Source organism: Leucoraja erinacea, chromosome 31 (genome assembly GCF_028641065.1).
Source record: "Leucoraja erinacea ecotype New England chromosome 31, Leri_hhj_1, whole genome shotgun sequence".
Lineage (NCBI taxonomy): Eukaryota > Metazoa > Chordata > Chondrichthyes > Rajiformes > Rajidae > Leucoraja > Leucoraja erinaceus.
In genome coordinates this window covers 21,030,083-21,054,945 of record NC_073407.1, presented here as the reverse complement: position 1 = coordinate 21,054,945, position 24,863 = coordinate 21,030,083, and the positions used below count along the sequence as shown (strand labels likewise).

Below are 24,863 nucleotides of genomic sequence, written 5' to 3'. Positions count from 1 at the left end.
CCACCTCTTTCCACTCGTCAAGTCAAGTCACTTTTATTTCTATAGCACATTTAAAAATAACTCTCATTGCCAAAGTGCTTTACATTGGTGGAGGTACTAACGTTATACAACATTGGTTCATAGATTAAGTACATACATAAATACATACATATAGCCCTCCCTCAGAGGACGTCAAGAAAGGCTTGAGAGTAAAGATGAGTTTTTAGTCTCGACTTAAAAGAGTCGATGGAGGGGGCAGTTCTGATGGGAAGAGGGATGATGTTCCAAAGTCTAGGAGCTGCAACCGCAAAGGAGCAGTCGCCCCTGAGCTTATGCCTAGACCGCGGGATATTCAGTAACCCCAAGTCGGCCGATGTGAGGGGCCTGGAGGTGGTGTGGTGGGTAAGCAGACTTTTGATGTAGGTGGGGGCAAGCCCGTTAAGGGCTTTGTAAACATAAAGAAATATTCGAAATTTATTCGGAACCGCACAGGGAGCCAGTGGAGAGAGGCCAGTCGGGGTGATGTGGTCCCTTTTTCGGGTGCCCATCAGGAGTCTCGCTGCGGCGTTTTGGATCAGTTGCAGGCGGGACAGGAAAGACTGGCTGATGCCAGCGTAAAGGGAGTTTAATTTCGTCACTTTAATTTCATATTTCATGTATTTTGTGTTTTATGGCTGTTGGTGAAATCAATTTCTCTCCTGAGATAAATAAAGGTATATGGTATCGTATCATGGAAACATAGAAAACAGGTGCAGGAGTAGCAATTCGGCCCCTCGAGCCAGCACAGCCATTCAATATGATCATGGCTGATCACCCCCAATCAGTATCACGTTCCTTCTTTTTCCCCATATCCCCTGACTCTGCTATTTTTTAAGAGCCCTATCTAGCTCTCTCTTGAAAGCATGCAGAGAACCTGCCCCCACCGCCCTCTGAGGCAGAGAATTCCATGGCTGATCATCCACAATCAAGTTCAAGTTCAAGTGAGTTTATTGTCATGTGTCCCTGTATAGGACAATTAAATTCTTGCTTTGCTTAAGCACACAGAAAATAATAGGCATTTACTACATGCAGTACCCTGTTCCTGCTTTCTCCCCATACCCCTTGATTCTGATAGCCCTGAGAGCTCTGTGTAACTCTCTCTTGAAAGCATCGTATAGTAAATACTTCAAGAGGGGACGTGGGCCCAAGGCCAAGTGCACTGGCTCCTGCTCTGAGCCAAGTTATCAGGACATGGTCCCTTTATGACTTCGTGCTTCACCGGCTAATTCCGTCACGGAAACTCCGAAGACTTCTTACTTAATAAATACGGTGCTGTCATAATTTGACGGTCTTGTACCAAACAGTTATGTAAATAGATTGCAGAGAAAACAACAAAAAAAACAAATACCTTTTCTAGAAAGATCTTTCCCTTCGTTTTGGGAATGGTGGGGGGGGTGACGCCACGACGCCGGGCGTGCGCAACGTCACGACGTACCCGACGACGGGCGACCCGCGACGTACCCGACGCGTGACGTCACGATGTACACGTCGCCGCTTGGCGAGTGAAGATGGCGCCGGTTGTCCGCTCGGTCGGCTCAGTAACGGCGCGGAGCGGAGCCGCTCGATCCCAGGGCTGCACCAGGTGAGGACGCGTCCCTCCCGTACCGGAATGTCCAGGGGCAAGCGGAGGAGGCGGCGGCGGTCAGACTGATGACATCTCGAATGAGGTGGTGGGAGGCTGCCATGTGTAGGCCTGGTGGGGAGGGTGGAAGCCGGGGGTTCGGCGGCCACCATCGAAGGGATTTACAGGAGTCGCTGTCTCAAAAAGGCAGCCAGCATCATCAGAGACCCACACCACCCTGGCCACACACTCATTTCACCACTGCCATCGTGAAGAAGGTACAGGAGCCCGCAAACTGCTACGTCCGGGTTCAGGAACAGCTGCTTCCCTACAGCCATCAGGCTATTAAACACTGCAACCTCCAAATAAGCTCATAAATACATACACTTGCTGGCATTGGTTTTGTCATTTTGCAGTTATTGTTTGTTTTTCATGTGTATGTATGTATATATAGATCTGTGTATGTATGTATATATGTGTATATATATGTGCATATATATGTGTGTGTGTATGTATATAGTATGTGTGTATATATATGTGTGTATATATGTGTGTGTATATATGTGTGTGTATATATGTGTGTGTATATATATGTGTCTATGTGTGCCCATATATGTGTGCGTTTTTTATGTGTGTGTATGGTTGTCCATATACACAACCTTTTTCTTGTTTATACTGTTTACGGTGTATTATGTTTACGTATTTTGTTGTGCTGCTGCAAGTAAGAATTTAATTGTTCTACCTGGGACATATGACAATAAAACACTCTTGACAGCGACCCAGGTCCCTCACTCACTCTCTGTGGGGATGACTGCCTGGTTTGTTGGAGGCAGTTGAAGGAGGTGGCCAACAGGGCAAAGAGGCTGATGGTAAAGTACAAGGGGCAAGGTCTGAACTAAATTAAGACTGGAAGTTGTAAAGCTTTAGGTGTTTTTGCAGGGGAGAGATGGTAGTTGGCCGTGAGTTACGTAGGTCTGACTGGGGAGTAAACAGAAAACATTCAACAAGTCGGCCAAGGGGAATAGTCTTCAACCTGAAACGTTAACTGTTTCTCCTTCCACAGATGCAGTCTGACCTGCTGACTCTTTCTTGCACTTTCTGTTTTTATTTGAGATTTTTACTTGCTGTAATGGGGTGGAGGTTTGGAAATTGGGGATCAGATTCGTAGCCACAGCCTCGGAAAGTACTTGTTATCCTTTCATTTTATTTCACTTATTTTTATCCCTACTGTCAGTCACTTTCTGCCACTGACCTGTTTCATGGGCTGTATTAAGGTCTGTACACAGTTCAAACCTTTGAACATCGCACATTCTCATGATCAAGCATGCAGAGGCTATTTGATTGTCAATTGCAGCACAGTGAGTAGCATGTGAAGGGATTGTGAGTTTAAACGCAGCTTTACAGATTTCTCATAATTCAAGATGATCTGCACTGCAGTGTCAGGAAGCAGTGCGCAATTGGGACTAATATCTTTTGGAAAAAATTAAACTGAAGCCTGGATTGCACTCAGAGTAATGTAAAATATTTTATGGTGCCATTTGAAGGACTAGGAAGTTATCTTTGTCCTTGTGAATATTCATCACACACAACATCCTTTATTATTTATTATTTTTTGTTTCAGTGCCACGTATTCTCTTTTTTTCCCCAGCTGACTTCATTGCTCATTAAGTTTCTTACAGATAAAAGGGATTTTAACTTTTTTAACTTGTGTTATTGTGAGGAAGGTGTCAGTCTTTAACTGGCATTGATAGATGTTTAATTGTGACGTGGAACTTTGGAAAAGTGAAAAGAGTTAATATATAATTAACTTTGACCTTTCAATGGGCTTGAAACGCTGGCCAACGATTGTTTCTGATGCAGGAACAAACGTGTACTTGAAGCAGGGGAAAGGGATGATCTTTAAGGTGACATTTTGATCAGTCGGATGGAATTAGAGGAGTACAACGTCTTGGTGTTTCTGTGATTTTTTTTTTTAGTATATTTTACAGAATGCTTTGGCTTGTACTGGATTGAAATTGATACTAGCAGCCCAGTTGTGAACTGGTTACTCTGGGAGTGGGTTTCAGCTGGAGCAGGATATAAGAATACAAGCAGAAGCAGGAGAGAGCTATCAGACCCTTTAATCCTGTGTTGATGTTGATTATCAGTCTGCCCCCTGTGCATATGTTGTGAGTAGCAAAATTGTCTGATTTTTTTTTTTCTTCCATTAATATATTTTTCACACTGATGTCACCTGTAACACCCTTAACTTGAGAACTGCCAGCTCAGCACTGACTGGATCGTCCTTGCCTGACTCGCTCAGTATTGCACAAGGCGGTACACGCATCTCATTTAAAAAACATTTGCTTGGTTTTAAAAACGTGATTTAGTTTGTCCTTTTGTCAATTTCTACTTAATCTCTTTTAATCTAGGACTTTGGTTTAATATATTCTTAGGATATATGTATTGCTGGCAAACCCAGTTTATTATCCATCCTGTAGTTGATCTGAAAAGGCCTTTTGAGGTGTACTTGTGTCCCAATCTCCTAAACCATCCCCAAATCACCCAAGACCAAGCTGGGTGTACCCTAATGACATTTTATCACTTCACTTCAGTCTTGCAATTTGAGTACTCTGACCACCAAGGTGACCGTTCTTCTGACTGCTCAGTTTGCAACAGGAGCAAATTAATGCAAGGGAAGGAAATGTGTATTCATACAGATTTTTAATAACTTCTGGGAATTGCACGGTGTTTTAGATATGAAGTACTTTTTCACTTTTTGAAGTGTGATTAATATTGTGGATAGCAAATCATTTCACTTAAAGTAAACTACATTTTAGAGTCATACAGCATAGCAAAAGGCCACTTGTGCCACCATGTCTGTGCCGATCATCAATTACTGATCTATGCTAATCTCATTTGCCAGCACTTGGTCCATGGGCCTTTGATGCCTTCACAATTCAAGTGCTCATCTATATACCATTTAAATACAAAGTATGTAATGAGGCATATACAATTAGGAGAGACACAAAATCCACGCAGATACCCTCATTGTAAACCTACCTACATCTAAGTGTTTTTAACACCATTGCTATGAGGAAATGTTTCTTATTATCTCCCTTGTCTATGCCACTCATAATTTTATATACCTCAATCCAGTCCCTCCTCATCCTCACCTGCTCCATGGAAAACACAGCAGCCTGTCCAATCTCTCATTATGAAACATTCCATCACAGGCAGCATCTTGATGAATCTTCTCTGCAGTCACATCCTTTCTTTGTGCAATAACCAGAACTGCTCAGAGTATTGCAGTCGTGGTCTAATCAATGTTTTATCAACTTGTACCATAACGTTGTATTCTGTGCCCTAGCTAATGCAGATCAGTATTATGTACACTACCTTCATTATCTTGAGGATACTTGGACTCCTCAATGCTTTTTAGAATTACACCATTCAATATGTAAATGCAAGTACAGAAGGATATCATAAGCCAGTTTTGTCCTTTATTTCCTTTGCCTACCTTACTGCATTCTCTTGCCTTTGGGATCATCTTCCAATATTGTCAAAGACTACTTCTGTACAGACGCTTATTCATGGTATTGGCATGAGCATGGAGCTTAGTCTGTATGGCTCGGTGCTAGTGAAGAAAGTGAGGCAAAGCTGGCTGATGGCATAACTAGACAATAGTTCAATGGTGCTTTATTGTCACATGTGCACTGCACAGTAAAATGCTTTTTGCTTAGATCACGGATGCACGAGTCTCGATATTTTAGCGCCGTTTACAAAAAGCCCGAAGCCTGGTCCACGTGCACGATGTACTGAAGCGGCTCTCGAGCCAGATAACCCTCAGGCTGTCGCAGTGCCTCCTCCGTCGCCCTCGACTGGCTCAGCCCACAAACCGACGTGCCTCTCCTCGTCCGACCATATCTATCGCTAGAGGCTCGAATACCCCAGTCCCACCAGCCCACTCCTCCTGTCTGTCATTTCCAGCGGCTCTCTCCTCCTCGACTCTCTGGCCTTTGGCGCCTAGCTTGGCAGCTTCTGATCTTCCCCCTGCAGGCTGCGGCCCGACGGGTCTTTTTTCGTTTGGCTCCATGGAGTGGTACATCCTGGGAGCCGGAATCTAATTAGAAAGATCTAATTCTGGTTCTTTTGGGAAGCACATCAAGGCCTGCTTAGGTTGCAAAGGAGATTTATTGGAATGGCTCCATAGTAAGTGGTTTTAGGTATCCGGGCATTTTGATAGTGAAAAGGAGAAATAGGTGCTGTCAGCAGGAGGTTTTGGATAAGTTGCAAAAGGATTAGAGGGTAGATGGTATTTTCATTGTGTTGTCATCTTCGGCTCACTGCATGAAATAATGGGAGCATATTAAAAATTGACGTGCAGAAGGGAATTTTGTACAAATACTTGCAAAGATTGGGAGTAGGAGCAACTGAATATTTCCAGGATAACTGCTGGAATCATGTGAGGCTAAATGGTCTCCCGTGCGGAATGATTACACTGTCAAATGAAGAGAAAGCTATGATTCTATAAATAGCTCACCAAGGGAATTTTTGTGTGTGGATTCAGCAAAGGCTTAAATGAAATCAAATTGGGAATTGCCTATCGGATCCAAATGCATCTTTCCTAAAATCTAATTCTAAATTTGCCACCAAGAGGAAATTTGTACTAAATTTCCAATTTAGTGTTTTGCATTCACTTGAATCCAAATGGGAAATGCCTTTTAGTTCTAAATGCATCTTGCTTTTTGTTTCTGCACAGGATAGGCAGGATTTGACAAGAGGCTGTAATGAGTTTTCTATAAAGCCAAAATGCTGCACAGCTTTGAAAATGTTCATGTTTTAAGCTGCTCTGTTGGTAAATGTGCTCCCTAGAGGAACTTTGTACTTAAGATGACAGTAGGGAAGCTTGCATTTCCAATTTTGTGTTTTGCACTCACTGATAAGAATGTGGTTGCCTCTATATTCAAGAAATAAAATGCATGCTGGGTGATTGCTTTGCAGAACACCTTTGTCCGGTCCACTGTTGTAACCCTCTGCTTTTAGTTGGCTGTCATTTTAATTCTCTATCCTGCTCCCACTTTGACCTATCTGTCTGTGGCCTCCTGCACTGTTCCAATGAAAGGTTGAGGATCAGCACCTCTTGTTCTGCCTGGACATGTTGCAGTCTTTAAGACTTAATATTGAATTTAACAATTTCATGTAACTCGCTTTCCTTGTTCATATCAGGACCACCAGTTATGTAAAGGCTATCCATCTATTTACATTATGAACTCAATTTCTCTATGCACTGATTGATACTTTCTGATCTAGAAATTTTCCATAACTTTGACTTGCCTTTAGTGTGTTTATTTTATCTAACCCTTCATTAATCTGTTAACCACATGATATCAGCATCATTATGCCTCACCAATCCAACCCCTGCCCTTTCAAAGATTAATGGAGCCAAGAGAATATCCTCTTTTATTCCCCCCCCCCCCCGTTAAAAACAAGTTATCAGCTCTATGCTTTTTCCCAGTCCTTCAACCTGTAATTTTATCTCTAGTTCTCTGTCTATGGGCGCTGAGTGCCATTTGTTTTTTATTAGCTTCTGAATTTTTAATTTGGTTTTCAGCAACAGAGACTCTTAAATTGGTCTCATTGAGTGAATGGGTTTGTAAGTAAATTGGCCAAACTAGTAATAAATAACTAATGACTGAGATCAGAATATGCCACACTGTAGAGGTTGTGTTGAAGATGGGATTGGATTCTGCTGTGATGCTGCTCATGGTTGAGAGATTTGAAACATTAACCGTTTATTTCCGCAGGTGCTTTTTGACACACTGGGTGTTTCCAGCATTTTCTGTTTTATCATGGTTAGGACATTGCTTCGGTATTTAGGCTTTCTATGCATTCAACAGAAGAGTAAAGCAATTAAATTACAGCTCTGACTAGCTGTGTAGCATGTTTTCCTCTATGCTTTCCTCCTTTTATTTTAAGTTGCCCATTAGTCACCAGTGTTAATTTTTCATTGTGATTCCGTGTCGTTAACTTGGTTCTTGTTTTGTTTATGCTTGTTCTGCTATATTACTCGCTCTTATAAACAAGAAGTTTAGAGCGGCAGATGTCAAAGTTTGGAACACAAAACTGCTGGAGTAACTCAGTGGGTCAGGCAGCATCTGGAGTGATGACTTTTTGGATCAAGACCCCTCTTCAAACTGATATGCCTGAAGAAGGGTCTCAACCCGAAGCGTACTCTATCCATGTTCTCCAGAGATGCAGCCTGACCTGCTGAATTACTCCAGCAATTTGTGTCCTGTTGTGTATTAACCAGCATCTGCGATTCTTTGTTTGTAACAGTTTAGTTTATTATTGGGCGACACCGCGGCAGAGTTGCTGCCTTACAGCGCCGGAGACCCGGGTTTGATCCTGACTACAGGTGCTCTTTGTACCGAGTTTGTACGTTCTCCCTGTGACCATTTGGGTTTTCTCCAGGTGCTCCAGTTTCCTCCAACATTCCAAAGACGTACGTTAATTGGCCTCTGTAAATTGCAAATTTACATCCTAGTGTTTAGGGTAGTACTATTGTACTGGGTGATCGTTGGTCGGCGTGGGCCGAAGGGCCTGTTATCTCTGAAGTATTTCCACATATATTGAGGTACAGTGGAAAGCTTTTTTGGTGCATGCTATCCAATCAGAGAAAAGCCAATCAAGCTGTGTAGGAAAGAACTGCAGATGCTGGTTTAAAACGAAGATAGACAAAATGCTAGAGTACCTCAGCGGGACAGGCATGATCTCGAGAGAGAAGGAATGGGTAACGATTCATTTCGAGACCCTTCAGATGTGAAATCAGTCTGAAGAAGAGTCTCGACCTGAAACGTCACCCATTCCTTCCAGAGATGCTGCCTGTCCCGCTGAGTTACTCCAGCATTTTGTGTCTTATTACAATTGAGCTGTACAGATACAGGATAAAGTTGGGACAATATCTGTCTTCTAACATATAACTAGGAATTAGATGAATATAGATATTTTATTTTTTTGAAATCCAGTGCAAAAACTAGAATTTTGCTAACCAGAACAATTATTGTAAGATACAACATATCTAGACTTAGTGAGAAAGATGTACTGATGAAGAATTTTGGCGCCTACAGTAGCACATTTGCGTCTTGTTGTGTAGATGACATTTGTCACATCAAGTATTAAAATTCTTAAATTATTCATGTATGGCAAAATAATTTTTAACCCAGTAACTTGCTTTATTTAGTGGGAAGTACCTGGTTGCATATAGTGTAATTTGATTCGTCATAATGGTGCAACATATCAATCTGGATTGTATCATCTTAGTTTGTTTTCTTTTCACACACTCCATCTATGGTTGGCTGCAGTCCTGGCTGTGTTTACAATGCAGGATATCCGGGCAAGCCAGCAGTATGTAATAAATCGGTCAGGATGGGTGCAGCTCAGTGACTGCGTTTGATTATTTGAACAGTTGGTAGATTGTTTCTGGACTGCGAGATGCTTTGTTTTAGTTGTGGACCTGTGTGAGAGCCAGGCTACAGCATATGATTGCTTTTTTGTTTCTCACGGCCCCCCTCAATCCTGTTTTCTTTCTCCACCCCCCTCATTCTCATTCCCCTTTTTCTCCTCTTGTCCACACATCTACCCCTTCATCTTTCTCTTGAACCCCCCCTTGCCATCCTTTCCCCATCATCCTTGCTCTTGCACCTCACCATCATCTGTCTCTTGTGCCCTCCTTCTTCCTTGCCTTCCTTTATCTTCCCCACCTTGCTATCCTTTCTTTCGCTTGTTCCCCTCGTCGTCCTCTTTCGCTCTTGCTCCCCGTCCGTCCTCGCCATCCTATTTCTCTCGCACTGTCTCTTTTCTCCCCGCGATCCTTTCTTCTTGCACCCCCCTCGCCATCCTCTCTCTCTCTTTCCCATCCCCCTCCCTCACCGTCCTTTCTCTCATGCCCTAACGCGTGCCATCTTCTTTCTCTCAAGTGCCCGCTCCTCACTGTCATCTTTCTCCTGTGCTCCCATTTCGTGGTGAGATTCATTGCCATGTAGTCCTTTGCTTGAAGTACTGCCATGTATTCTTATGTGAAAATATGATTATTAATTTACCTTTTTTTTTTTTTACTCTGCATGTCAGCTGCATTGGTTGTTGCCCTTGAACTTAATCCTGTTGTTGCCTATTCATTCAGTCCAACAGTAGTGGCCAGGCTGGGTAGCCTGGCTTGGCTGCTGAGGCAAATTGGAACCAACGTGCTTATTAACAAAATGGAATAACATATGTGCTGGCATTTATTTCCAAAGATATCCAAGCTCAAAACGCATGGACTGGTCTCATTGCATGTGAAAATACTGACCCTGGAGAGGATGCATCAAAGATATATGAGAATAATTGCTGAGCTCCAATTAAAAAAACTGAGGAAAAAGCGTACCTGTTGCTGCTTTCCTTGGAAAGGAGATTACTTTTAAGAGACTCAATTGAAGTTTTAAGATTGTATTGAACATGAAGAAACCTTTTAGCTTGTTGATTCCAGCACTGCCATAAATGCGAGAGAAATCTATTAAGAGTGAGAAAAATCATCTCTCACTGTTTTGGGCATGGAAAGAAGAGGGGTTAGGTTGTTTTCAAAGGAATATAAATGTTTTCAGATGGACTGAAAATAATTAGAAGAAATTGGTTGAGGCCAGTGAGCTGTATAAATATCACCACCGCCCAGATGAACCTATTCTCCACACAACTGCCCTTTCTGCTCCACCTAGTTGCGTGCCATTCTGGGCCCTTTTCAGTTAGATGTCAGTGGGTACATCCTTTTAAAACACAGAGCATATATAAATATATGGAATGTCAGATTCATGATGCTGCAATCATTTAGTGGGGGAAAGAAGTATTTGCTACTTTGCAAGGACACATGAATATTTTAAGTTGTATATATATATTTATATATAACCCAAGTGAACAAGTAAATAGCCGAGCATCATTCATTGCATATCAAGTGATGTCATGTGGTCAATCCTGAGCACCATGGATTACACAGAAACGAGGGGTGTAGAATGGGACTTCTCTGAGGATTGGCATGGTGGCCGAATGGCAGCATTTGTTGTAAGGAAACATGAAAATCTTTAAGGATGTATTGGAGTGAGGAGTTCAATCATGTGAACATACCTTAGTGAAGAAGGCCAATGTGAGAGTTAATTGTTCAAAATTGTGGGGGTTTTGTAATAAGTGAGGAAAATGATGGTACTGGCAGGTGAGGTTGTAACCAAAGAGCCTAGATTTATAATAAGGAGCAGTGGGAAGGTGAACATTTTATTCACATTGTGCCACTAAGAAAGGTGTGTCATTTATTTATGTTGTGTTGTGGTCTTGAATGCACTGTGTGAGGTGTTTGAAGTAAAAGATCAGCCATGATCATGAACGTGAGGGAAGGTTTGGGAGAGTGATTCGCCTACTCCTGTTCCAATTTCTAACGTTGGTACATCCATTTGCATGTTAATTTCTCAATCATAATTTATGTTCAAGAATTTAATGTTCAAACATTTCTTTTTGAATACAATAATACAACAATACAATACAATAATACTTTATTAGCCAAGTATGTTTTCAACACTGAGGAATTTCATTTGCCAAGTCAGTCATACAAATAAAAAGCAAGAGAACACACAAAATACATTTTAACATAAACATCCACCACAGTGATTCCTCCACATTCCTCCCTGTGATGGAAGGCGGAAAAAATTTCAATCTCTTCCCTTCTTTGTTCTCCCGTGGTCGGGGGCCTCAAGCCTTCTGTTGTCGGGACGATCTTACTCCTGTAGCCGGCGGTTGGCCCCTTTGCGCCGGGTTAATCAGCTCCTGCATCGGGGGGGGGGAATCTCAGCTCCCCGCACCGAGCAATCTACCCCGGGTCGGGGCTTGTCGAACCTTCTGCATTGTTGGAGCTCCCGACATCTACAGTCTCTGCAGGCTGCGGTTGGAGTGTCGATCCCAGGCAAGGGATAGGCCCCGATGGTAAGTCCATGCCCCGCGGTGGGGCTCAATGTCAGTCCCGAGCGAGGCGTCGAGCTCCATGATGTTAGGTCGCAGAGTGACCGGAGATACGACCCGGAAAACAATTGCATCTCCGGCAAGGTAAGAGATTGGGGGGGAAAAAGTTTCTCCCGACCCCCTCCCCCTTGCCCCACATTAAACAAACCAGAGAACAGTAACACAAACTTTTAAAAACACTAAAAATAATGAAGATGAATAAACAGACAGACTGTTGGCGGGGCTGCCAATCGTGCGGTACCCCTAGTGGTTCACCAGGGGCGCTGCACCGTGAACCCTATTATGATGAGATCGCTTGTAAAATGCACTTTCCATTCCGCCCCTGAGGTTTCAAAGAACAATTGGGCTGTGTTGTTCCACTAGTGAGATTGCAGTACTGTGCTGTATTGCTTTGTTCTAAAATACACCAAATAAGTTCCATCAGTTAATGTGCATTTCAGTTTTGTAAACAATTAATTCCATGGATGCTTTGAACAGTGGATTGATGTAAGAATGAGTCACTGGTTTGGATGGGTAAGCTGACAGATTTTCATTGGTACAAAGTTGTATCCCTCTGCAGGGACAATGTAGTGGGCACTACACAACCCTCCCTGTAAGTTGTCTGTACTGAAAATATTTCTGTTTCTGCAGTCCCAGGTTCATTTTGATCCTGTGGACATATGCTAGTTTGGATTAATTTCTAACCACCATATTTGTGGCATCTTTCATGCTCGTAGCCAATAATGTTGAGTATATTCTTGGCCGCAAGTGTGATAAAAGTGGTGGTTAATTTTTATACACGTTCCAATTTAAACTTCTTGATTAGTACGGGTGTCGGGTTATGGGGAGAAGGAAGGAGAAAGGGCTTAAAAAGGAGAGATAGATCAGCCATGATTGAATGGCATAGTCAACTTGATGGGCCGAATGGTCTAATTCTGCTCCTATCACTTATGACCTTTAATAGGTATTGTGTCTGTTGATTGTCAATTGAAGATCGACACAAAATGCTGGAGTAACCAGTTGGGCTCTATCGCTGGAGAAAATGGATAGGTGACGTGTGGGTCAGTGCCTGAGCCGCAGAATTATTCCAGCGTTTGTGTCTATCTTTGATATAAACCAGCGTCTGCAGTTCATTGTTATTACACTGTATATTGGACTTGGTATCAGATTCTGCAAAGGTAGATGGTATTATGTGTGATATGAATGAAAGCATCAATTTAGAAAGACATCTTAAATAATTGAGAGTCTTACAGCACAAGAACAGGCCCTTCAACTGCATGCCAACCATGATGCCCCATGTAAGTGTTCCACTTGCCCATCTTTGGCCCATATCTCACTAACCATTTCCTAACCATGATCCTGTCCAAGTGTTTAAATGGTGTTATAGTACTTGTCTCAACTACCTCCTCTGATGGCTCAATCCACATACCCGCCACCTCCGAGTGAAAATGTCACCCTTGATATAAAACTCTGCATTTATCCTATCTATTCCCCATGATTTTATACACCTCTATAAGATCACCCTTTAGCTTTCTGCGTTCCAAGGTGTAAAGTCGTAGCCTGCCAAACCTCTCCCTATTGCTCATGCCCCCAAGTCCTGGCAACATTCTCGTAAATCTCTGCACTCTTTCCAGCATGTGCGAATGGGCCAATGTAGCAAAGTATTTTAGATCCGGTAAATTCGATCATTCAACTTGGAATTAAAATGACAGAACTGCACACTTTCTGAACCAAAGCTCAGTGGCGCAGCTGGTAGAGCCGTTGCTCCTCGGCGTCAGAGACTTGGGTACAGTCTGTGGAGTTTGCACGATTTTCCTGAGACCACATGGGTTTCCACCGGGTATTCCAGTTTCCTCCCATATCCCAAAGATGTGTGTTAATTGGCCTTTGTAAATTGCCCCTAGTGGATGAGACACTGGGATAACATTGACCTAGTGTGAATTGGTGGTTGGCTTGGACCAGGTGGACTGTCATTTCAAGTTGGGAACGTTCTGTCTGAAGAACATAGGTCAATGATATACTGAACGACGTTGTCTGTTCTTTCCCTTCCCCGCGCTGCTTGATCCGCTCTTCCTCCAGCAGTTTGTTTTTGCTCAAGGTTCAGCATCTGCGACTTTTTCTGTCTCGTAAGTCTTGAGGTTGTGAGAATAAGTTTTCACATATTTGACTTGAACTTCATGTCCAGTTTCAAACTTCAGTTGGTGGCAGTTTTCAATTGAAAATCTCTGTGCACATGAGACGTAATGGTCTGTCTCTCTGAACCTGAAAAGTGACTCTCTCTCTCTGTCGGTCTCTCTCCCCCACAGGCACTGAACGACTGACGGCCCTGCTACCCCCTGGAGAACACGTTTTGAGCTGCGCGCGCCTTGATGCAGAGCCTGGCCATGCAGCCACCACCCTCGAGATCATCGCCAGGAGTCGCCAATGCTGCAGGAGCCCCACCAAGCGGGGGCACCCCTAATGTCTTCCGCCGCAACGCCCCTTTCAGACGGCCCAACACGCCGCTTTCCGGAGCCCCGCTACCACCGGTCACCGACCCTTTTGGACTGAGTCGGCCCAATCACCCTGGTGACTTGGCAGCACCGCACGGCGCCAACAGTGGCGGCCCGCTGCTCCCTCCACCTTTGTTGAGTCAGCAAGACGGGAGCCACGCTCCACCTCGGTGGCCCGCAGACACTTTGCACAACCCACAGGGGTCATTTCCCGGGCAGCCCACCGCACCGGGTGAGCGGTCAGAACCATGTGGTGCACCGGCAGCGCCTCTTGCCCCGATGCCACGCTTTGGTGATGGCCAGTTCTTCCCCGCGTCCCCTCCTGACGCCGGGCAGGGCCTACCCCCCGAGCCCTCGTACTTTCACACGGGGCTAGGGCCAGAAGGCGGCGAGTTTGGGCCACGTCACGGCGCCGCCCCTTCCCAAGCAAGGAACTCCCACGGGCAAGAACCGCTTCCTTTTCCTCCTGGCGCACCGGCTTTCCCACCACAGCTCCAGCCAAGCACCTCCTCCCAGTGGGTGGCGAGTCACGGCAGTCGGCCTCCCTCCGTCCAAAACTACTTTCAACCCAGTGACCCCCAGACTCAGGGCTTCGGCAGTTACTACTCTCCAGCCCAGCTGCCACCTTTTCCAGCTCACCAAAACCCGGCTCCTGGCAGCTTCTGCCAGCAGCAGCATCCACCGCCAGAGTCTTTTGCCCAGTTTACTGGAGGAGAGCGCAAGGACAGTGGTCGGCCACCTCCCTTCCACCCATCCCAGCACCAACAAAATTTCTCAGGCGCTGGCTTGGCCCACCCAGAGGACTGGGCACACAGTTTCCCACGAGAACCATGTCCTCAACAATCTACCAGACCCGACAGTCTCCCCCCACAGTCAGGCCACCCTCAAGACTCTGACCCAGGTACTGTTTCTATGTTTTTCAAAGGGGGCGAGGCAGAGAATAAAGAAACCCTGGCAAGAAACTTTCAGTGTGGAGCTGATGTTGCGACAGGAGATGCCTTTCAGCCAAGTCAAGGTCTGTTCTTCAGTGGATTGCCCCCTCCTGAGTCAGGGCAGCAGGCAGTGGGTCGGGCCTCTGGTGTTGAAGCCCAGGGCTTCCTTCCCCCACCACCTGCCCCGTACGGTGTTTACATCCAGGGTTCTGGAGGCCCTGCTGAGATCAAGGATCCCACTATGCCTCAGCGTGGCGGGGATGGGCTGACACTGGAAAATGACGAGAATTCTGAATTTGCACCGAACCAAGAAGTGTTGCCCAGTGAACCTGAAAGGATCTCTCTGGGATTCCAGCCCATGCCTGGCTTGGCAAACCAGGGACAGCATGTCACCAAAAATATTGGAACAGCAGGCGGACCACCTGTGAATCAGGAGACCCCGGACGTGACACCTCACCCTCTGCGATCGGACAGCATCTCCTCGAACCACAGCAGCACCAGTCACAGCAGCGGCTCAAGTCTGCGACGCTCCCAACTTCCGCCGAACACTTTCATCCAGCAGGAGAGCGGGAAGCCACCGACCGATGCTGTCTCCTGCTTCTTTGAGCAGATAGACACTTCCCCGCTCGGTCAGGACCCCTCCTATCCAGGCAGGGAGGTGGAGAGCGCTGGGCGGACTATGTATTACAGCCAGTTGCCGCATCCCACCAATCCCACATCTCCAAAGCCGATGGCCACCTTCCAAGCCAGCGCCAACAGCTCGTTTGAGCCCGTGAGGTCACACGGGCAGTTCGCAGTCAAGGGTGTGGAAGTGGATCAAGCAAGCATGGTGATGGAGCTGGGCCAGGCCGCAGTCAGCACTGTGGGGCAGCAGCAAGCTGCATCAGATATCTCCCCAGGCAACCTAGAACAACCACCCGACAACTTGGAAAACATCACAATCCCGCACACTCGCTCAAACCTGTATGCAGGCCCAGCGGCTCCTGAAAGTATGTTGCCACCCATGCCAGAGATGTCAGAGAAGAGAACACCTTTGAGAATGCACGGCGCCCGTGCAAAAGCGGAGAGCCCAGCTGCCACCCTGTGGGCACAGAACGAGCTGCCGAACTTCACTGCCGGGATTGTGCTGGCGCTAGCTGCTCCAGCTGTGCCCACAGCAGCCAAGGAACCCTGTGCTGAGGTTGGCCCACCTCCGCAAGATGGCAGCAAGGAAGCGAGCTACCCAGTGCTCGTGGGCAACATGGAGAATCCTCCCCAAGCACCTAAAGGTGTAGCCCTCAAAGGCCAGGCAAGTTCCAGCTACGCCACACTGCTGATGCCATCTCTGGCTGCGCCAAACCCACCTGTGCTACTCGCTCGGCCTCTGCAGACCAGTTCCTCTGCTCCAAAGTCCAGCCCCGACCAGCCTCTGCGAGATCGAGGCGATGGCCAAAGCGTTTCCTTTGCGAGCCCTGCACCGCCAGCTGCTGGCCTTGCCACTGCGCTCGGATCGCCACCTGCCCAGACACCACTCAATCTGGCTGCAGACGGTCACCTCGACCTGAGGTTTGCAGGTGGAGGACCACCAACAAGGGACACGAGCACCCCTGCTGCCAGCCCCCCCTCTAACCGAGTACCTGGCGCAACCATAATTGCCCCGACCTCCGCTCTTCAGCCACGCAGTGACATCAGTAAAGACGATGTAAGAAATCCAGGTTTTCATCAGCCTGAGTCATCTGCCAACTGTGAGCTGCTTGATTTCACCTTGCGTCGCTCTCCACCGAATCAGTCCATCGCCAATGCTAATCAACCTGCTTCCCTGCCACTTAATAATACCACACAGCACCTTCCTCCTTGCCAGACGTACGTGGCAGGGCTCAGCATTAATGACAAACCAGGTTTCTATCTGCAGGTCACCAAAGATGTCCAACAGCAGCAGCAGCCGATGGCCACAATGACGGGGCAACAGGCAGTACCCCCGCCCCTCCCACCCACGGCTCATGACTCTGACCAGCATCAGCCCGGCTCGGTGCTGGCCAGCAGTCATGGCGCACCTGTGGGCTATGGGTACCCAGAGTTGGTTTCTGCCCAGCCTGCCACACAGCAGCAATCAGTGGCTCAGGTTCCTGTAACAACAGCAGCAGCAGCCTCCCAGCTGCCCTCGCATCAGGAGGTGCCACTGCAGCAGCCGTATCCTCAGGGGCTGCCGCAGGTGGGCTACAGCTATCCATATCCGTACCTGTATCAGGATTACGGCACGGATCCTCAGCAGGCATATGCAGTGCCTTACCCATCCTACCCACCTGTGGATCCCAGAGTTGGTCAACAGTTGCCTTATCCACCAGTGAGTTCCAGAGGCAACCATCCATATTATCAGGTAACTGAACGCTTGCCTTTTTTTTTTTACCGTTATCGTTATCACTTTATTCGGCAGTTATATAAATTGCTCATAATCAAGGGAGGTGGTGGCTAGGTTGGGGGCATGTTTATGTTTTATTTTATTCACCCCTGTAGCCTCTTATCCTCTGACTCCATCCACTCTTCTGCTGCACCCAGCACAAGCTTCGCGGCGCACTGGGGATCATATTAAATTTGGCACTGGTACTTATGAAGAGGTGTTGAAAAAGCTTCATGAAACTGGAGCATCGCAAATGAGAATTGAGGGAGCTTTTGGGAGATTCAAGAAGCAGCTTCAAGGCTGGGCAGTTAGAAGAGCTGGAGAAGCTACGACCACTCATCGATCAAAGCATAGTCAGAAATGCTCACCGTGTTGATTTCTGAGGCCTATAGAATAGAGGACCGAGATTGAGATGAACGGGGCTAATAGAGGGAACTTGATTTACATGCTGCCCATTGTGCCTTTAGGCACCTGTACGGCGGGACTTAAAATATGGGCATGTTATGATGAAGCAGGTCAGTAAATTGCACAAAGCAAGTTCTGCCAGAGCACTCGAGATGCTGTCATTATATGTTTTGTTGATGTTGGTCGAAGGTTTTTGTCGGGAATCAACCAATTGAAACTTGTTTTATTTTGTTAGCTTTGATCGGTTGCCAGAACCCAGGTTTTAAATTGTGCTTGTTCTTCAGGGTGATCCATACCGGCGTTACAACGCCCAGTATGCCAGGTACGATGCTAATAATGCAGGTTCCAAGGATCAAGAGAGGGAAAGGACCAGTCGACCCAGCTCCAGAACAAGTCAATCTTCTGACAGACCATCCTCTAGGTATGTTCATTGTCACTTCATAAGAGGGAGCCTGTTTATTATTCTTAGTAGCTAATGACAGCTTTTCAGTTGTTGCACCTATTAGATTTCTTTAGGATTGTTTTAGAATGTTTTAATTTGCTTCTTTGTTTTGCCCCTTCCCTAAAAATCTGATCTTTCCTCGCCTCATTGATTATGAATCTTGACAAACAAATGATGTATTGACCAATGTGGGACATTGTAACTGAGCCCACCGCAGGTTTATCTTCTTCTTCTTGCGTTTGGCGTGCACAGCCTAAAGTTGTAGGTCAACTTGGTCTATTCTATTCAGCCTGAAATCTGGTACATCCAGGTTCAGGAACAGCTTCTTCCCCACAACCATCAGGCTATTAAACTTGCCATTAAACAAACGATAAACTATAACAGCCTATTCCATTTTATCTGTTTATCTGTGTGTGTGTGTGTATATATGGTCTATGCTATATAGACACATTTAACTGATCTGTATTTATGCTTACAATACTCTTTTGTGCTGCAGCAAGCAAGAATTTTATTGTTCTATCTGGGACACTTGACAATAAACTCTCTTGACTTGATCTTTTGTTTGTGCACGTCGGGTTGATTGCATTAGTCGAAACGGGGTGGACCACGTGAAGGTTGCAATCTCCTACCCCTGCAGGTTTATCTGATACCCATACCGGTTACTTTCGTTACCTTGACTAGCCATGGTCTCCACTACCTAGAAGGATGAGCAGGCAGTTGGGATCATTTCCAAATCACTGAATAGTCATTAATTATTGCGCTCCCCAAACCTGGCATTCCTTCTCTGCACATCAGTAAAGTCAACGACGGTCCATTTTAACCAGAAACCTTGGATGAATAGGGAGATTGCTCTCTGCTAAAGGCCAGGTCCCAGGCTTTCCAGAGGAAGACCCTACACTGTAAGTTGGCCAAACTTGATCTTTGCAATGATATCAAGGGAGAATTTCAAAACTAGTCAGAGGCTCTTGGTATTGTGTTTTGCACAGGCATGTGGGATGAAGGGCCTGTTGCTGGGCTGTACTATTCTTTGTTCTGTGTGCATTTATGACTTGCCATGTACGTCTGGAAAGCAGCTGGCCTGGATGGAGTCCCTGGGTGGGTTTTGAAATAATGCGCCAATCAACCGGCCACCATCATCTTCAACCTATCACTTAATAATTTTCAGTTCCATCTGCTTCAAGGAAACCACCATCATTCCATTCCCCAAGAAAAATAAAGTGACCTGACTCAATGACTACTTCCCTTCGCTCTAACATTGACCATAGTGAAGTGCTTTGGAAGACTGGTAATGGTTCACATCTGTGTCAGTCTTCTGAGCAATCTAGTCTACTTGCAATTTGCATGTAAAATAGGCCGACGGAGAATGCCATCTCTCTGGCATTGCATTCAGCCTTCGATCAGCTGGATAATAAGAACGCCTATGACATTATGCGATTCATTGATTACAGATATCCCTCAACATTGTAATGGCTGAATAACTCATCTCCAAATTTCTGTAGGTTTGCCTTGGAGCATCCATCAGCAACTGCCTACTGGACTTTCTGACTGGCAGACCTCAGTCAGTTAGACATTTCCTTCATCCTGATCCTTCATGCCAGTGCCCCTCAGGGTTGTGTACTCATTCCTTTGCTCTACTCCCTGTACACCCATGACTGCGTAGCCAAGTAGAGAGGGAGGAGAAATGGGTAACGTGTCAGGTCAAAGTCCCTTCGTCAAATTGATTGGATATTTTTTCTTGCTACTGCCCTCCCCCACCTATGTTATGCATCTGCTCTCATTCTGTTAGGTACCCTTAATTTCACTTTTTTTAAATTCCAGTTTAATTCTGGACAATTGGTTTTACAATCCTCTTAGCCCCGTGCCTACCCCTCCATTTGTTGATCTGTGTGATGCTGCGGCAATGAATGAAATCAATGTCTCAGCAACCTGTTGTCGGGAGCAGTTGTTTCTGCTGCCCTTATGTGAATCCTCAGTGGACAGGCAGTGCATAAAATCTTTCAATAACATTTTCCATCCGTTTGCTAATCTTCTCAGGCAAGGATACACTGAAGACCCCTACAGTGGAAGAAGTGGACGAGAGGCTTATGCTGGTTACTATGCAGATTATTATAATGGTCAATATCAGTATAGAGGTAAGAAAAGACCCCTTTTCTATTTTGTGGGAGAGCCTGTGTTGTTAGTGGGGAGGTCAGTGAAGTAAGATGGCTGATAATGTAAACCTGCAGAAAGTTGTTTTTGGCTGTGTACCATGTTGTGACATGGTTAAACCTAGATTTTGAAAATGATCTGTATTTCTTTTGGGAATATTATAATCAACTGGATCCTGTCCCTTAGAAAGATCTGGTGGGTTGAACGATATGATGTCAGCCTAAGCCACGAGACCAGATTGCTTAAGTGCCACAAGGCCTTTTGAAGGGCAGTTCTTCAGTACCATCAGTATCATCTCAGTACTGTCAAGAAATTCAAAGGGGAATTCAGAAGAAATAGTTTGATTGTACCCTATAAATGAGGAAGGAGGGAATAAAGGACTATGTTGGTCCACGCAATTATGGTATGAGGCTAGAGTGGAGTAGGTGGTCCTGTTGGGCTAATTGGCTATTCTTTGGTCCAAATGCAATGTAATATATTATGCAGGTCTAACTGTTAGTGCCTCAGGCCTAATAAAGAGTGTATTGGATTGCATAGTGTAGAAACAGTCTAGTTAGCCTAATAGGACCAGTTACATAAGGTTGTCACCACATCACTAAGGTGGGAGGATATTCCTTCCTCTTCAGACTGAGCTTGTGCGATAACCTGAGCTACCAGTGATTATAGGGTCTGAAGAAGGGTTTTGGCCCGAAACGTTGCCCATTTCCTTCGCTCCATAGATGTTGCTGCACCCGCTGAGTTTCTCCAGCATTTTTGTGTACCTAGTGATTATAGTATATTGGTTATGTTACCAGACCAACATTTTGGACTCACCAAGAATATTACTTGAATTCCTGATGGCAGTGAGAACGTATGAATATTGGGGGAAAAAAAAAGAATCCAAATGTTTTATATTCTATGAAAAAGGTGAAAATATGTCAACTTCATTCCTATTACTTTAGTGGCAGGAATGTGCCTTTGTTGATAGTCTGGTGTATGCACAGTGTAGTTGATTCTGAAGCATCTGCTCAGTGTTGTGGCAATAAATGCTGACTTTGTACCAGGAAGTGCTGACATGCCATTATGCCCAAAACCAGAAAAGGAATTTGTAACTGAAACTTGCTAATATTTAACCTGGGTTGACTACTGTATGTGGCATTTTACATTTGTAGAATGTTGCTAATAAAGCTGAGGTGTTTGAATCATTAGACCCACACTAGTGTTTATCCCATTAGCTGTCTCCATTTACTGTGAAATTATTCCACCTGATTCAATGTCACCCAGTCGAATCACAATCTGTTTCTGCAAGTTATTTTATTGCCTCAGTGAGGGAAACAGGACTCTTGTTTGTAGAATTGCCTAATATACCACAGTTTTAACAGATGCCCCAAAGTGACCTTAATTTGGTGATTAGAGTGCTGCTTGCCAGTTTTTATACAGCACTAGCTGACTTCTTATCTTGCTGCTTGCTGGTAACTAAGCATGTTTTTGATGTTTCAGGTTTTTTTTACTCTGATTTATAATAATGACTCTCCTCATAGTCTTATGCTAAGAATACTATTCAAGAAGATTGGTGCTTTCCCACGATCTCCTGGCCATTATTTATTTCTTGATCAAATTTAAACAAAAATAATATCTGGTTATTTGTGGGAGATTGTGCTGGGCAAATTGACAGTCGTCTTTCCTCTATAGTAGCAGTAACACAGTGAAAAGTAGTCAATGGTTGTAAAGCATTTTGAGGCATACTAAGCTGGTGATGTGTTTCAAAATTATGAATTCTCAAACTGTGCCTGATGTGCCTTTGTGTTTTACACTTTATGTTATTAAAGTATTTTCTTGTCAGACCCAGCTCAGTGGGAGAGGTATGACCTGGCTGCCTACGATCCCAGATACAGAGACTATAGAGATTATGATCGTCCATACTGGTATTATGGATCTTATCAAGCACGGGAACCTTACTACCGGGAGCCCTATGGAGACAGGTGAATATGAGATTGCTCTGCTCCTCTTCTCCCATTGTTAGTTGATTTAGTGGAGCTGGTGTATAGGATAGAACGAGTGTACAGGTGATCGCTGGCCGGCGCGGACTCGATGGGCCGGGAGGCCTGTTTCCGTGCTGTATCACTAAACTAAATCTGTAAAACAGATTTGTGTTCCTTTTGAAGTTTCTGTATTTTGGTTCAATTTGTGGGGCTTTTTCCAGCTGTGAATAGCATGTGAGGTACTAAGGGAATTTCCAAAATACTCCAAAACATGAGGGGCAGTGGGATCCCTACTTCCATTTGGCATTTAGCATTGTTCAGGTTAGCAATAACATAATATTTCATTTTATGACTGAGTGCAGTTTATGTTCCATTACTTTAATTATGGGGAATGCTGGGATCATTATTCAATAAAATGAAAGAATTATCCAAGTGCTTACAGAGGGATGTCGGCTTACTGCAGAAAATGGACATGTCTGGCTTGTAGATGCAGCAGCTCTGAATAGGCTTTGGGAACTGCCTGTATTTAGCTACGAGGATTTGAGTAAATTTGGAGCCTGTAATTAATTGTACCTCTCTGATAAGGGAATTGGGGTATATGGAGAGTCGTACTTTAGAATTTTTTTTTTTAGTTTTTGCCTTTACTCTTATTGATACTGACTTTGTGTTAAGAGCAGATCCCGGGTTACATTGGAGTTTCATTCCCAAAACCCCATCCACGTGCCCCCATTTCAATGTGGGGTGCAATGTGCACCAGGTTAAGGGGCTGTCCCACTGCGGCGACCTTATTGGCGAGTTTAGAAGAGTTTGCCCTCGACTCGTACTCATAGCATGGTTGACACAAGGTCCTAGGAGGTCTTTGTAACTCTCCTTCATGCTCGAGAGTAGTCCCCGCGTACTCGAGGCCTCAGTTAGGTCGCGGCGTATTTTTCAACATGCTGAAAAATGCTCGCAAGGAAAAAAAGTCGCCGTGGAAAAAAATTGATATTTTTTTTTACTTGTAGGTTTAGTCAAAGTAGTTTGTAGTAGGTCGGCATGTTATTCGTAGATAATCGAAGGTAGTCAAAGGTAGTCGTAGATAGTCTTCAACATAGTCGAAGGAGATCAAAGGAGGTAGGCTTCACTCTCCACTATTCGTTGTCCAATTTTCCCAAAGCTGGTCGAAGCTAGTCTTCTACATAGTCGAAGGAGGTCTTCAACATGACTTTTTCAAACTCTCCTAAACTTGACAATTAGGTTGCCGCAGTGGGACAGCCCCTTTAGTCTTGTGCCTGGGTACATTCCTGTCTCGGGGCAACCTGCGTTTCTCTGGAGAAAGAGCTAAGATTACGCCTGCCCCACTTCATGAATGCCTGGGTTATTATGACTAAACAATTTCACTTCCCCTTCCCATAATTATAATTAGTTCATGTGGTTAGCAGTGCCGACATCACCTGTTGACCTTCATTTCTGCTGCTTTTCTTTGTCTAAGCCATGATCTAGTCCAGGTCCTGTCAATAAAATGGGCATAAATCAGGAATTGCACTTGTGCTTGTCCAGTCACTGAAACTTGGAGTGCAGTGATAGACAATGGCAATGGTTTCCTTACAGATCATCTTCCTTTGAGTAAGACATTAATCCGAATGCATTTTGTTTACTAGGCGGAATGGCTATGAAGAGCTCTGGCAGTATGACCCTCGATATGACAGTAGTTTTGATGAAAGCAGTCGACGAGACCCATACCCCGACGAATTTGATCGGCGCAGTACGCACAGCGAACATTCTGCTCACAGTGCGCTGAGCTCCCACAGTGTGAGGAGTCGGCGCAGCAGCTTCAGCTCCCAGTCCCAGCAGGTGAGTAGCATGGTTCAAGCAGGTAGTGCGGGGCTCCTGCCCTGTGGAAGTGGCCGCCCACTACAAATCGCAGTGGGATTGCTGTAGCTTCAAATACAGCTGTTCATCTTTGATTGAAATATACAGCATAAGAAGCAGGCCCTTTGGCCCACACAGTCCATGCCAACACTTGATCACCCATTCACAGTAGTTCTGTTATACCACTTTCACATATACTCCCTACGTGCTAGGGGAAATTTTAGAGGCTGATTAATCTACAAACCTACACGCCTTTGGGATGTGGGAGGAAATCGGTGCACCCGGAGGAAGCACACTCGATTACAGGGAGAACGTGCAAACTTCAAACAGACAGCAGCAGGGGGTCAGGATCGAACCGGGTCTCTGACACTGTGAGACAGCATATCTTCTTGCTGCGTCAAGCGCTGTCATGAGGGTTTCACGTTTGAGATGTGTTGATTTTTGTCTTCTGCACAACATTTTTTTTAAATTTCCCCATTGATAATGAATCCAGATGCAGGCTGTGCTTGATGATGTCTATTTCTCTCTCCATCTCCAAGGGTTCTTGTGCATTTGTTGATCATCACTTATTTTAATGAAAATAATTTTTAATCTTAAAATAAGTTTTTGTTATATATATACCTCCTGTTATTTATTATTATTATTATTTTTCCTGCCTTCACTGTTTTGCTGTGTGATCCTTC

The 24,863-nt window shown here is 45.0% G+C and overlaps 1 protein-coding gene across 4 annotated transcripts in view; it reads left to right on the top strand.

Annotated features, from left to right (window-relative positions):
- The first annotated feature begins 1,489 nt into the window (after positions 1-1,489).
- The window catches only part of sec16a (SEC16 homolog A, endoplasmic reticulum export factor), a 49,676-nt gene continuing 26,302 nt past the window's right edge, over positions 1,490-24,863 (top strand). For all 4 annotated transcript variants that reach the window (XM_055660279.1, XM_055660278.1, XM_055660280.1 and 1 more), the window contains exons 1-6: positions 1,490-1,600; positions 13,879-17,352; positions 18,063-18,199; positions 20,255-20,352; positions 22,191-22,329; positions 23,970-24,162. In XM_055660279.1, the coding sequence (XP_055516254.1) occupies positions 13,942-17,352; positions 18,063-18,199; positions 20,255-20,352; positions 22,191-22,329; positions 23,970-24,162 (3,978 nt within the window). In that variant the 5' untranslated portion in view covers positions 1,490-1,600; positions 13,879-13,941. The remainder of the gene's footprint in view (positions 1,601-13,878; positions 17,353-18,062; positions 18,200-20,254; positions 20,353-22,190; positions 22,330-23,969; positions 24,163-24,863) is intronic.